This window comes from Dipodomys merriami, unplaced genomic scaffold (assembly GCF_024711535.1).
Source record: "Dipodomys merriami isolate MVZ:Mamm:240054 unplaced genomic scaffold, mDipMer1.0.p SCAF_7, whole genome shotgun sequence".
NCBI classification, from domain to species: domain Eukaryota; kingdom Metazoa; phylum Chordata; class Mammalia; order Rodentia; family Heteromyidae; genus Dipodomys; species Dipodomys merriami.
In genome coordinates, this window is record NW_027206290.1 from 22,894,083 (window position 1) to 22,908,979 (window position 14,897).

Below are 14,897 nucleotides of genomic sequence, written 5' to 3' on the forward strand. Positions count from 1 at the left end.
TCAACATGGATATACTTTAATGTTTACCTGTGTACATGGTTGACTTTATGACACACCTATAAATATGGGTACATAAACCACCGGAGAAAAAGCCAGCAAATGCAAACAGTGAAACTCAATATCACCATCTAGTGACAAAACTTTGAACACGTGATGCAGCCCAGGGAAAAGGGGAGGGGCAGGGGGAGGGGGAGATAAAACTAGTAAGGAGGGACTGGGAAGGTGGCTCAGTGGTAGAGTGCTTGCCTAGCATGCATGAGGCCCTGGGTTCAATTCCTCAGTACTACATACACAGAAAAAGCCGTAAGTGGTGCTGTGGCTCAAGTGGCAGAGTGTTAGCCTTGAGTAAAAGAAGCTCAGGGACAGTGCCCAGGCCCTGAGTTCAAGCCCCAGGACTGGCAAAAAAAAAAAAAACAAAAAAAACCTTACTATGAGATTTCTGAATCATTAAGTCCTACTAGTTAACCAATAATATCACTTTAGGGGCTGGGAAGGTGGCTCAGTGATAGAGTGCTTGCCTTGCATGCCTGAGGCCCTGGGTTCGATTCCAGCACCACATAAGCAAAAAGAAAAAAGGCAAAAAGAAAAAAGCCGGAAGTGGCACTGTGGCTCAAGTGGTAGAGCGCTAGCCTTGAGCTGAAGAGCTGAGAGACAGTGCCCAGGCCCAGAGTTCAGGCCCCACGACCGGACCCAAAATAATAAATAATAATATCACTTTAAATGTAACAGTTCTTTTCTACAAAATATCAGACTATCCCCAAACTAGTACAGTTGGTACTCCAAAAGTACAACTTCTGGATATACAGAGTCATATCCATCAATCTCATCAATTCATACTTCTATATATTAATTGAATCTCCAGAAGCATTTCTTACATTCAATATATACTTCTTGCCAGGCACGGGTGGCTGATATCTATAATCTTAACTGTTAAGAAGGCTGAAATCTGACGATCTCAATTGGAAGCTAACTCAGGCAAGAAAAGTCCATGAAACCACGTGTCCTCAAATAATATCAAAAAGCCCAAAGTAGAATTGTGCTGCAAATAGTAGAGCACCAGCCTTATGCAAACAAAGCTCAGGGAAAAAGCCCAAGCCCTGAGTTCAAGCCCCAATGCAGGCACAAAATAAAAGTATTTTAATTAAGTACTATACATACATCATAAACAGAAAATGATGTATGCAGATTGGAATGCTATATCTTAATTATAACTTATACTATTGTAATAAATTCATAATTATATATCATAATCATATAAAGTATAAAATCCTAATCCCTGTATCAATTTGTTGATGTTTTAATCATACTTTATATCAAAGTATAGTTAACAAAACAATAATTTACCTAAAATTTCCATTGCATCCCAAATTTCATTCACATTGATTAATCTAGTACTCATTTCATGGTTTGTTCACTTACATTGTTCTTATTACTCTATGCGTGTGACAGAATGTTTGGAAAGACAGAAAAGCATGGCTGATTCCTGGTACAATTCTTTGTCATCTCACCCAGTCTCTCTTCCTGGCTGGTCCTGATTCATTCTTAGCTACCTCTTTATGTCTCCTTTGATCTCAGATATGAATCCCTGAGCCCAAATCCCTCGCACAGGAGAAGTTCAGGGCATCACATCCTTCTCTGGAATTTGTTTCTTCGTGGAATGAGTACATTAACTGAGGCACAGAGAAAAAATAAGAGTAGTATTCAAGATTTTGGATTTTCTGTTGAATTTGATATAGCTAAGGCCAATCAGTGTGGAAAATGATCAGTGGGGAAAATAGAACTCTACAATTCAAAAAAAAGGGGGGTATCGTTTAAATAAGGATACAGGTGGACCTGTTGCAACAATGAGAAGTACAAGTTGTCATGTCAAAAACGAACTTTACAACTTGGGTGGGGGAGGATGGGGGGGAGGATGGGAAGGGATGGGAAGGATAAACAAAGGAGGAGGCTACAATGCTTGATAAGAAATGTACTCATTATCTTGCCCATGTAATTGTAACCCCTCTGTACAGTATTTTCACAATAAAAAACAAAAAACAACATTGAGATATCACCTCACTCCAGTTAAAACGGCAAAAATCAAGAACTCTAACAACAACAGATGCTGGAGGGGATGTGGACAGAAAGGAACTTTACTTCATTGTTGGTGGGAATGTAAACTTGTTCAACCACTTTGGAAAGCAGTATGGAGGTTCCTCAAAAGACTTCACATAGAACTCCCCTATGACCCAGCAATCCCACTTTTGGGCATTTACCCAAATGTTTACAAACAAGACCACACTAAAGCTACCAGCACAACTATGTTTATTGCAGCATTATTTACCATAGCTAAGATATGGAACCAACCCAGATGCCCCTCAGTAGATGAATGGATCAAGAAAATGTGGTATATATACACAATGGAATTCTATGCCTCCATCAGAAAGAATGACATTTCCCCATTTGTTAGGAAATGGAAAAACTTGGAAAAAATTATATTAAGTGAAGTAAGCCAGGCCCAAAGAAACATAGGTCCCATGGTTTCCCTTATTTGTAATATCTAGTATATGTATGAGTCAAGCGGAAAAGGTCAGATAATGTGATGTCAGGAAAATGAACCCTTAGATGTGTATTTTAATGTTTTTTTCTTTCATGCATGTGTTTCTAACGCATTTATAAGATTATCTCTTTGTTGCTTTGTATGTCCCTCCCCCACAATATAACCCCTGCTTTCACTATATTTGATGTCAGTATAACTTGTGGAGGAGATGGGGAAAAACCAGTTGTTTAAGGATACAGGTGGACCTGTTGCAACAATGAGAAGTACAAGTTGTCATGTCCAAAACGAGCTTTACAACGTCGGTGCGGGGGCAGGGGGGGAGGGGGGGAGAAGAAATAGGATTGGGATGGGGGGGAGGCTGGGAAGGGATGTGAAGGGTAAACAAAGGAGGAGGCTGCAATGCTTGGTAAGAAATGTACGCATTATCCTGCCCATGTAATTGTAACTCCTCTGTACAGTATGTTCACAAATAAAATAAAATTAAATTAAAAAAAAAAGAAAAAAAGGGGGGTGAAGATTAATTTGTATATTTGAGACTTGCTATTTTTCTTTTTAATTTTTAGCCCTGGGAAGACATGTGACTTTCAAGAATAGTTCATCCAATCAGAATAAAGAAAGGCTAATCAGATGCAGAAGTAAACACAGCTTAGGAGAATGGGTGGCAGAAAATAACATGTTTGGGGATTTTAATTTTCTTTTTTTTGGGGGGGGTCGGGTCGTGGGGCCTGAACTCTGGGCCTGGGCGCTGTCCCTCAGCTCTTCAGCTCAAGGCTAGCGCTCTACCACTTGAGCCACAGTGCCACTTCTGGCTTTTTTCTTTTTGCTCATGTGGTGCTGAGGAATCAATCCCAGGGCCTCATGCATGCAAGGCAAGCGCTCTACCACTGAGCCACCTTCCCAGCCCTGGGGATTTCAATTTTCTATAACCTTATCCAACAAAGTAAGACTGGACTATAATACAGTACATCTGAAAATCAAAGGACTTAGTGGAGAGAAGAGCTCCATCCCACATGGCTGGTGAAGACTATCAGAGGACTGAGCAGACCTTTCAGTATGATAGCAGTATTGTTCAGTTCCTGCCACTCAGTAGGACAGTCCCCAGCAACAGTGGACACTAAACCCCCAAAACATATTGTGAGTAGTGTAAGTGGAACATGGAATATTTTTCATGTTTTTAATTGATTGTTTACTTAAAATGTATGTGCTATTAGTGGCTACAGTTCAGATGGTTTTCTCAGCAAAGAACACACAGGAGAGAGTGGGTATGGTGTTGAAGAAGAAGTGAAAAAAAAATCCTCTGTTATCTGTCTAGGCTCATAGATAGACTCTCAGTGATCAAGAAGTATCTAATGGGAGAAAGGCCCCCACACCAAAGCTACAACATATTCATTGTCACTGGTGCACTAGTTCTGCTCCACATCTTTCAGTCTTCCCACTAATGAAGAAATCAAGCCCAAAAGAGAAGATGTTCAAACTGATGCTCTATGTCCTCCAGCAGGTCAGGACAGCAAATCCCAGGATGTGATAAAGACCAGAGAAAAGACTCAAGATTGACCCCTGGCTCTTTACATGGAGAAGTTGATTTTCCTATTTCCTTCACCAGATTATTTTGATTTTCCTGTCCCCTCCACTAGATTACTTGCTCCCTGAGGACAGGGGCAGTATAATTCATATCTATAATCTCATCATCTGAGATATTACAGAAACCCAATAAATATTCATTAAATGAAAAAATAGCCTGGGTCCCTACATTGTATTTTCTCTCCTACTCCAAATCTAGAGAGCTATAAAATTACTTTCCTAGTTTTATACTTAAGGCTGTCATGCTTATCCTTGAAAACCAGGACTTCTTGAAATAAAATGTTTGCCTTGTGCTTGTATTAGCCTACGAAAGTTGTACAAAGGGTATTCATTGTGATTTTTTTCACCCATGCAAACCATATACCCAGTTCAAATTCAAGCCCCTCTGTCATTCCTCCTCATCATTTCCCCTCCTCTGAAAACAATGTCAATAGGTGTCATTGGTCTGTTTTCATGCAAGTATATAAAGTACTTTGAAATAAATACTCTCTCACCGAAAGGTAGACTCTCTATGTAACTGGCCTCTAGAATATGTTGACCGTTATTTTTTCAACCATCCTTCTGAAGACAGCCCTTGACCTGAAACTTTGGCAAATTACTCAGACACCTCCTTTGGCCCATTCCTCAGCTCAGAGATCTTAATTCTCCCCCATTAGTCCCCAGAAGCTTCTCCAGTTCCACTCAACAGAAGCAGCACAGAAGGCAGGTCCTTAGTCTACCTGTTCTGAGATCAAATATGCTGTCAAGCAATCTTGAAAAAACATGCTATCATTGAGTGGTGATGCTCACATCTATAGTCCTAACTACTCAGGAGACTGAGATCTGAGGATCACAGTTCAAGGCCAGCCCAGTCAGGAAGGTCCATGAGATTCATCTCCAATTAACCATCAATCAGAAGACTGGAAGTGCAGTTCTGGCTCAAATGGTAGAGAACCAGCTTTGAGCTAAAAAGCTTAGGGGCAGTGCCCAGGGCACTTAAATTCAAGCCCCAAGCCTGGCACAAAATACATTTGCTGTCCATCTCAGCAGACCACTTGGAGTCTCTGAGGGCATCTGGCATCTGTTGACTTCCTAGACTATAATCTATGCAAATCCTTCTACTTCCAGCAATACTGTCCATCCCCTATGTCAAAGTTTTTCACCAGCCCCCCCCCCCATGGATTTCATTTATGGCCTAGACATCGTTTATATAAGGAAAAATATTTCCCTTTGTGCAGTTCTTCTCACCGTAGTAACAAGAGTTGGTTTGTTTCCTTATTTACAGAATCTGACACATAAAGAAAGGCCATGCTCTTACTGCCCACTCCCTGCAAAAGGAGCCCAATTTTAGTCTACTAAATTGTTGAATGTTATTAGTTGAGTGAACCCAGACATTTCTAATAAATTGTGTGCGTGTGTAAGTATGTGTGCATGAGTGCACAGGAGGCAAACCTATGTAATCAAGTGTATTTCACAGCCATGCAATTATACAGCCTTATCTCACAGCATGGGCAAGTGAAATGTTTACTCCACCTGGGTAATTAATACTTGTTTTTCTCATCAGTTCATTTTTGATTTTTCGGTGAAATCATGAGTTCCCAGAATACTCTAAAATGGCATGCGGTACAGAACTCGGTAGTTTAATCATCTCTTCACATACAGTTCTGTAATTCAGTTCATTGTTTCTTGATGATAAATTTCCTGCCCTGACTCTATGTCCTTCCCTTCATTCCGTTTCTCTCACCCAAGGCCACCTGCATTCACATTGTCCCCTGTCCCTTCTCGCTGTACACTTTTGGCCTTTAGTTCTTTCACTCTAAACATGAGCGCTGACAGCCGCTTTGTCTTCCTGCTTGTGTATGCATTTATTTCAAAATGAACACATACAGAAGATAATTGTGATTTTCTAAACACATTTTGGTAGTTACATTTAATGTACTCAAAATTATCATTATGAGCATTACAAAACAGTGATGCGTTCAATTTGTAACTGCACTGTAGTTTTAGAGAATAAAGGCTATGGAGGATAACAGAACTATTCATAATTTCTGCATTAGGCTTTTCCCACATATATTGTATACTTTATTTTTTAAATTTATGACTATTTTGAATAACGTACACTTCCTGAAAATGACATTTTACATAGATATAAATTCTGTATTGTGTACTCAGCTTTGTTTTTCCCTCTTTATTTTTTGTTAGTAAAGACATTAACAATAAAATAGGCTTCCTCGCTCCAGCTGGTAATTTCTCAATGCTAGTAATATATTATTCCTCTTTTTGTGACATCATAATCATCTATACAGAAGTACCATGTATCTTTGTGTAGAAGCTACTGTTTCCATTAAATTTAATTACCTCCCCCTGCGGTTTTAAATAGAAGTGGCTTCAAAATGAGGGCAGCTTCTATTAAATTTAATTACTTTCTCCTGCTGCTTGCATGGTAAAAGGGAGGTTACTAAATGAAAGCAGCTTCTAAACTAAAGTATATGGTAACCGTGCAAGCAATAACAAAATAGCGTCTACGCCAGGAAGGAGTCTCTTAGTTTGTCCTTTCTCTTATTTTAAATTTTCTAAGCATAAAACCATTAGAAAAAAATGAGCATTAGGGTCCGAAAGATATAATTGCTGAATCAATTTTAGTTTCATAAGTGAAATAAAGATAAATCTACTCCTTCCTTACATGACTCTTATAAATTATCCCACCCAATAGATTTTAAGTGTAAAACTTTTAAGACTAGTATTACTTGTTATTTCTTAATCAAAGGATGCTGGGGTTTATTAACCATATTTTTAATCTCTAGTTAAAAAAGGTGTTTCTTGTTTGTGATTAAATGGAATTCAAAAATGCTTCACTAAAAGTTTTTTAAAAGGTGTCCTGTCTGGAGAGACTTCAGAAATATATTTAAAAGTAGCAATATCAAATGAAAAAAGGCAAAAAGAAATACCAGGCTCATTATAGACCACTGTATGTGAAAAGAAGTTAATTATATGCTTTGTGATATTGTTAAAAATGTGAATCATTTAAGATCTATTCTAATATTATAATCCTATAAAATCTAATAGAAGATGACATTTAAGTACTTCTTTTTAAATTAAATATTAATTAGGAGAAAATACTACTCAGGAAGGCCACCATCGTACATTGTTTTTATTGTGTGTATAGGCAGAATTTAGATGAATAATATTTTCATTCAATCACACAGTTTTTAGTATAAATATAAAACAAGACACCCCTTAAGCATTTTAAGTAACAAATTAAACATTTACATTTTTTTACGGTGCACTGAGGCTTAACATTTATGCAGCTTCAAAACCAAAGTACAGCCTCCAGGGAAGTCTCTCCACTGACAAATTAATACCTTAGAGAACAGCGCTGAATGGTGGCAATGAACTCATTTGTTCCCCCAATAATGAAGAATGACTTTTTCTTTACCACATCTGTGACTGTTGCTATGGTGACCCAGACTTACCTCATTGCTTCGCGGAGAGCTCCTCGCTCACCAAGAGTTGTGTGCTTGATGTCATCAAAATTATTCTCTAGCTTCTCGCAATTCTGCAACACATTAAATAACTGCATTAATCCTCCGACATCCTCAAAAAATTTACATCTTTGCAATTATGTAAAACTATAATTGATTATATTGATCATGCACTCATGAAAAATATGCAAACTACATTAATTGGCTAGGATTCATTAAAATTGACAGTAGAATTTAGCAGCATCAAACTCAGAATGATCAGCTGTCATGTCAGTATTTTTACCAATTTTTCAAAATAGGTGAAAAAGTGAGTATTACACAAATATAAAATTTCTATGACTTAGCTGGAAAAAAGTAGCTCTTTAAATGATCTTAAGTATCTCAAAGCCAATTTAAATTCAAAGGAGGAAATTAAAGTTTGAAATGACAATGAGTGATATGTATTAATTATCTTGTTCTAAGTAAGTTAGGATTTACTAAGATTGTAAGACAGAACTCAGGTATAACACAATAACAAAACTTTTAAAAGAACAGTCAAATTTTATAATTACTACTTTAACATATATATGGTTATATGAACATATATAAACATTTATCGGGAAAAACAAATCGTTTAAATAGGGATACAGGTGGACCCAATGCAACAATGAGTTGTACAAGTCGTTATGTCGAAAACGAACTTTACAACTTTGGTGCGGGAAGGGAGGGAGGGGAGCAGGGAGGATTGGGGGGGAGAGGGGAGAATGGGAAGGGATGGGAAGGGGAATCAAAGGAGGAGGCTACAATGCTTGATAAGAAATGTACTCATTATCTTGCCCATGTAATTGTAACCCCTCTTTACAGTATTTTCACAATAATAATTTTTTTAAATGTCTGAAAAAATAAACATATTTATCTAAAGATTAAAAAGGTCAATTCTTGAAAATGAGAAATTATGTCACCCGTAAATTATTAAAATGATTAAATATATCTTAAGCCACCTAAGTTTATAAATGTTTCCAGTTTAGAAAATATAATAGTAGTTGTGGCTGAGTGGTTAAGGCAATGGGACTAGAAAATATAATAGCATCACTATATTAAATTTCTTTGGTGGAACTGGTTTAAACTAATTTGGTCTGGTTTAAAAAAGATCCAGTCCAGTTTCAGTCAGCTCAAACAGGTTTCAACCACCAGACTGAAACTGTTTCATCTGTTTTCAACCAATTAAGTTTGGTTTTGAGCCAGTTCAATCTGGTTAGGATCACTTAAATCTATTTTTGATCAATTCAAACCAGCTTCTGCTAGTCCATCCAGTTTTAACCCTTAGATCAGTTACATCCTGGATTAATTGAGTTCAAATCAGTTACAACTTGAGCTAATTTAGGTGTTTTCAGTATGTTTTCATCCACTTTTCTCTGGTTTTTCTGACTAGTTTGATTTGACTGTTTGAGTCACGAGAAACTAGCTTGAATAGCTTGAAACCAATTTGAACTACATTTAATCAGTCTGAACTAGTTTGAACCTGTTTCAAACTAGTTTTAACTGTTTAATCCCATCAACAGGCTCAAACTAGTTCAACCTGACTAAATGTAGTTCAATCTGGTTTCAAGCTATTCAAGTTAGTTTCTCGTGATTCAAAGTTCATTCAGACATAAATTGGTTTCAGCCAGCTCAGACCAATTTGAATTGATTCCAGCAGGTTTACAGTCAGTTTAATCTGCTGCCAACAAGTTTGATCCAGCTTGAGCTGCTTCAAACTCACAGAGCTAGTTTTATCAAGGCCAAACTGTATAGTAGAACTGGTTCAATCTAGTTTCATCTCGTTCAAATCAGTTTTACTCAGTTTCATTTGGTTCAAGCATGTTTTGAAATAATGGCTTGAAATAAACTGGTTTAAATTGGTGTGAATGGAAGGTAACCAGTTTCAACCAGTCTGGGCCTGATGTAACCAGTTGAAACTAACAGAGCTAGTTTGAGCCATGTAGAAACAGAAATAGAGAAAACTAAAGCAGATCAGGTAATTTTGGCCAGAAAGAACAGACTGAAGTGCATGAAAACAGATGGAATCATTTCAATCCAATTTCAACTAGTAGAAATGGGTTTGAACCAAATGACCCAATTCAATCCTTTTCAAACTAAATGAAACCATATTTAGCTGGTTAAACCCAGATTATATTGGACAAAATTGGCTCAAACTGGTTGAAACAAGTTTGTAAGGGATAAAGCAGATTTGAACCGGATGAAGCAAGTGTGTAAGGGAGAAGGCAAATTTGAACTGGATGAGACTGGACTGAACAAACTTGAATAAAAAATGGTCAGAACCAGATCAAATCCAATAGAACGAGTTTGAAGCTGGCTAGAGCTGGATCAGACTAGTTGGAATCACATCAAAATCAAGCAGGATGGAACCAGATGGAACCATGATAGATTTTATAGTGTTATATTTCATCATGTTAAGGAATGCATAAAAGCATAATGAAACCAATGAGTATATTGTCAATGACAATATGAGAGAAAAATAGCACGTAACCATTTCTGAATGATGAAAAAGTTTAAATATGATTTCTGAGTTTTCCTTGGTAAACCATAACAAAATTCAAACAGGTATCTTACTTTTCCTGTGGTCAAATGAGCTAGAAAGAAGCTTCAAAGAACAAAAGCTACATTAAATTATTAAATAATAAACCACTGATATTTGCATACAACTTAATTTCCATGGGACTGCATTTCTCTTGGAAAACAATTACATCTAAAACTAAATAAATTGAATCAAAATTGATAAATTATCTAAATTTAATAAATTAGGAAACTAATTTTAATAAATGAAAGGTCACAGGGAGTTAATGGCATAGCTATAAGAACTTCAGTCTCAGAATTATTAAGTAACAAAAGTTCCAGTTAATTACATTTCAATTCAAAAAAAGAAAATACAAATCTTCAAAATTTACTATTCCAGGCAACTAACGTGGCACAGAAATAGAAAGTAAACACCATGAGAACTTAAGTTGCTCACAATCTGGAGATAGCATAGAGAACAATCAATTCTGCTTTAGGGAAAAGTTTGGGTTTCTAAATTGGTCTTTGAAGTGATGGTTTTTGTTTAGATTAAGTACAAAGAAATGGAATTACTGGGACTTTACCATTTCAATGTCTAGTCCCATACTCTGTTGCTACATATTTAGGCAAGATATTTAACTCAGTTCTCAAGCTTTTGTGTGTATGTGTGTTCCTGTAATTCCTGGGACTTGAACTTAGGGCGTGGGTGCTGTCCATTAGCTTTTTTAGCCCAAGGCTAATGCTCTACCACTTGAGCCATAGCTCCATTTCTCTTTGGTTAACTGGAGTTAAGAGTCTCATGGACTTTCCTGCCCAGGCTGGCTTTGAATTTCAATCGTCAGATCTCATCTTCCTGAGAAGCTAGGATTACAGGCATGAGCCACTGTCACTTAGCCAAGTCATTATCTTTAAACTAATAAAAACTATGATAGTTAACTAATTCCAATCTGTCCTTCACTCATACAATATTTTCAGGACCTAATAAATATCAAATACTATACTTCTCACTGGATACCAAAATAATGACAAAAGAATGATTTCACAACTATTTCAATCCAAGAAGATAATTGGGTCAAGGTAAGAGTATACCCCACTGGAGAGTAACTGCCATATGTTAGTGACATTGAGTGACAATTGTAAATCCCAGGCAGGTAGAAGCCTACAGCATATTAACTTTTGGAGGATATTCAGGGAGATATCATGGAGGGATAACCAGTCACTGAGAAGCCACCAGTAATCTCATAATTTAAAATCTGAAGATAACTTAAATCACACACTTTCATAGCATTTTTATGTGGATTAACAGAATGGGTTTTGTTATTCTGTAAGAAAAATGGGGAAAAATAATACACACATTTTTTGTGTAGGTTTGGGGTACTTAAAAGAATGGGTCAATTAGGCAAACAACTTCTGCAGGAAAAGATTTCTTAATGTTGGCACTCAACACATCACACACACACACACACACACACACACACACACACACACACACACACACACACACACACACACACACACACACACACACACACACACACACACACACACACACACACACACACACACACACACACACCCCTTAAAACTATCACATTCAAACAAATAATTACCATATTCAGATATTTTTATGCCAGATGAATATTTCAGTATCAAGATATGATTTCCAGTTCTAATCAAGAGATTCATATTTCAATAGATAATTGCTTTTCCCTTTTGTATGTCTTAACTAGTCTAATCCTTTCAGGGAACATTAAGAAGTAATCATATTTAGCTAATGTCATTCCAGTAACGGTGGCCAGCTTACAATCAGGCTGTGTTTGAGAATCTATGTGAGTCAGAGTGAAAGGAAATACAATGTAGTAGAAGAGGTTGAAGCTGTGGAGACAGAAAAACTTTTTGAGTTTCAGCTTTTCGATAAACTGCTTATGCATTTGCAGGAAAATTCTGAACATCTCAATCTGCAAATAAAATGAGAGTACAATAAAGGAAATAAAAGCAAAAAACTAATATCTGCTCTTCCAACTTTTAATTAAAAAATTAAATGAGACCAAATGTATTGTAAATTTTATTCTAAATAAATTTACATATTATGTATCTTTAAAAGGATAGAATAAATTTGTACTTTCATAGTCTAAGTCAAAGTATCATACTATAGCCCTATTTGAAATATTTAAGATTTCAGCCCTCATACATGGCAGGAGTAGAATAATAGTTTGGTAATTAATATGAAAACAATCCAGATGTCTTTCAGCAGATGAATGGATCAAGAAAATATATATACCATATATACACCATATACCATATTCTATGCTTTCATCAGAAAGAATGGCATCGCCCTTTTGTAAGGAAATGGAAAGACTTGGAAAAAAATTATATTAAGTGAAGTAAGCCAGCCCCAAAGAAACAGATCCATAGCATCACTCATTTGTAATAATGAGTATATGTCTAGGTTAATGCTAACAGAGGATCACAATAGCTCAATAGCTATGTACATGAGACCATATAAGTTGATACTAATCAAAACCAACTTCAGATAGAGAACCAAGAGGGTTTTCTTTGTTGTTGTTGTTAGGATTTTTTTTTAATGTACTGTGTGAAATTATTTGTTCTTTTGTTTTATTTTCCCCCTTTGGTATATCACCTGTTGTTGCTGTTTTTGATTTTGGTACACTGTGTCTTGTATATACATTTATCTGATTTGGGGAAGGGAAGGAGAATAACAAAATGGTGAGATAAAGGACAGATAAAAGACAAAGGGTGAATAAATGCAGCAGCAATACTCAGAAGACACTAAGTTGGAAAAGAACTTTACAACTTGGGAGGGGAGGGAAGGGAAAGTGGGAGAAAATGTGGGAGGGGATAACACTGTTTGACAAGAAATGTACTCATTACCTTACTTATGTAACTAACCCCTCTGTACATCATCTTTAAAATAAAATAAAAATTTGAAAAATAAAACAGGTCTGGTATAGACTCCTATCTGTTGATCATTCATTCTTGCATCAATAGAAGGTCAATAAATATCAACAGCAGCTGTTTTTTTTTAATCTACTAGCTTGAAATATACACGCTTTTATGCATAATATATAGCTTTGCTTTGACTGAGACTCATGTGGTTCATACAATAATCAAATTGTGTAACACAGTGGCATCATTTGAACACATATTGTAGAACCAGGCATCAGTGGCTTATGCCTGTAATCCTAGCTACTCAGGAGACTGTGATCCAGTTCTTAGCTAACCCAGGCAGAAAATTCCTGGAGACTCCTTCTCCAAAATAACCAACAAAAAGCTTAGAGAGGCATGGTAGTGTTCCAGCCAAGCAAGTAAGCTAAGTGTGAGTCTATGACTTCAAGACTTGCTGTTAAAGCAAACATATATTGTACCACTTTTATGTGTCAGCTATGGCCAACTACAAATCACTATAAACGCTAATCTTTATAACCTTGACAATTGCAATTTTTCAAATAATCTAAATCATGAAAATAGACTAAGTTAACCAGGGACAAGCACTTGCTCTCCTTTTCAAGATCTGTAAAATTTATGAACCATATTTCCTATCAGCTTTCTTATTCTCAGCTTACCCAGCTAGTGAGATGTTCTTTGGAACAAAGGTCCAAAGCTCTCTTTTTCTCCTCAGTGCCTTTGCATGTGCCAATCTCTCTGTGTGAAATATTCTTCCCTTAAATATTCAAGTCTCTGTGCAAATAGTACTTTGAGAACATATTAATTAACCCAACCAACATCAGCCTACCCTCTTAACCTGCTTTACTATTCCTATAAAATTTAAATATACTCAACATTTTGTTATGTTAAAATGTTTTATTTTTAAGCTTTGACTCTAATTTCTGTAAAAGCAAGGCACTGTTTTCCTTTTTTACTATTCTATTTCCACAAAATAGTTTATCATTAAAGGTTTATTAAATTGATGTTCTAGAAGTGTCCACATTTATCTCTCTATCCCGGACATGAACACATGGAAGCTTGAAATCACAAGGACAAAAAATGTAGTCCATCCTTATCTTGATGACTATATTATGTTGCAAATTTACTGTTTCATTCTTGCCAAGCTAACAAGATTAACTTTGCCAGTCCTACCCTTTCATATTATCTCACATTAACCAAGTTAGTAAAAACAGATGAAGAAAAACTAGGGCAGAAAGTGAACTCAATCTGTACCTGAAACTTCTACTTGGACCAGATGCTCAGGATGACATGGTCAGATTTCACTTGCAGAATATGGCAATATAGCATGGCAAATAATAAAAATCAAGTGTTGCTTTGGTGAATGAAGATCTTAATCAAAAGACAGCAGTAGCTTTTTTTAAAAAAAGATTTTCTTCAAAATTAAAAAAGGCATTTAGAATTTTCTTGCACTGTGCAGTGATGATCGCCAGCCATATTACACTGCTCAGATAGACACTGCCCTTTCTGAGATTTATAACTCAACTGCTCCCAGAATTCTAGAGAGGAATCCTCCTGGTGAACATCGTTGTAGAGTTAACCTAAAAAAGTCTGGTTCTAACTGTTGAATCTCCACTTTCCTGTACCTATTCATTCTCGTAATCAAATATTCTTTCTGGTACAAAATAAAAGGGGAAAGAAAATAGGATTCTTTGTAAGTCACGTAAGAATAAAGACAAGGACTTCTGACACGATATTCACACATTGATGAAATAAAAGCAAAAAGTGACCGAATCTGAATTTGCCAGCAACTAATGATGTTTGTAGGATCTGCTACTAAGAATAAGTGGGGGGGGGGGGGAGCAGGGGACTAAAAT

The 14,897-nt window shown here is 36.4% G+C and overlaps 1 protein-coding gene across 3 annotated transcripts in view; it reads right to left on the reverse strand.

The window, feature by feature from the left end:
- The window catches only part of Dpyd (dihydropyrimidine dehydrogenase), a 709,900-nt gene that overhangs the window by 612,426 nt on the left and 82,577 nt on the right, over positions 1-14,897 (reverse strand). For all 3 annotated transcript variants that reach the window (XM_070007768.1, XM_070007767.1, XM_070007769.1), the window contains exon 3: positions 7,573-7,655. In XM_070007768.1, coding sequence (XP_069863869.1) covers positions 7,573-7,655 — 83 coding nt within the window. The remainder of the gene's footprint in view (positions 1-7,572; positions 7,656-14,897) is intronic.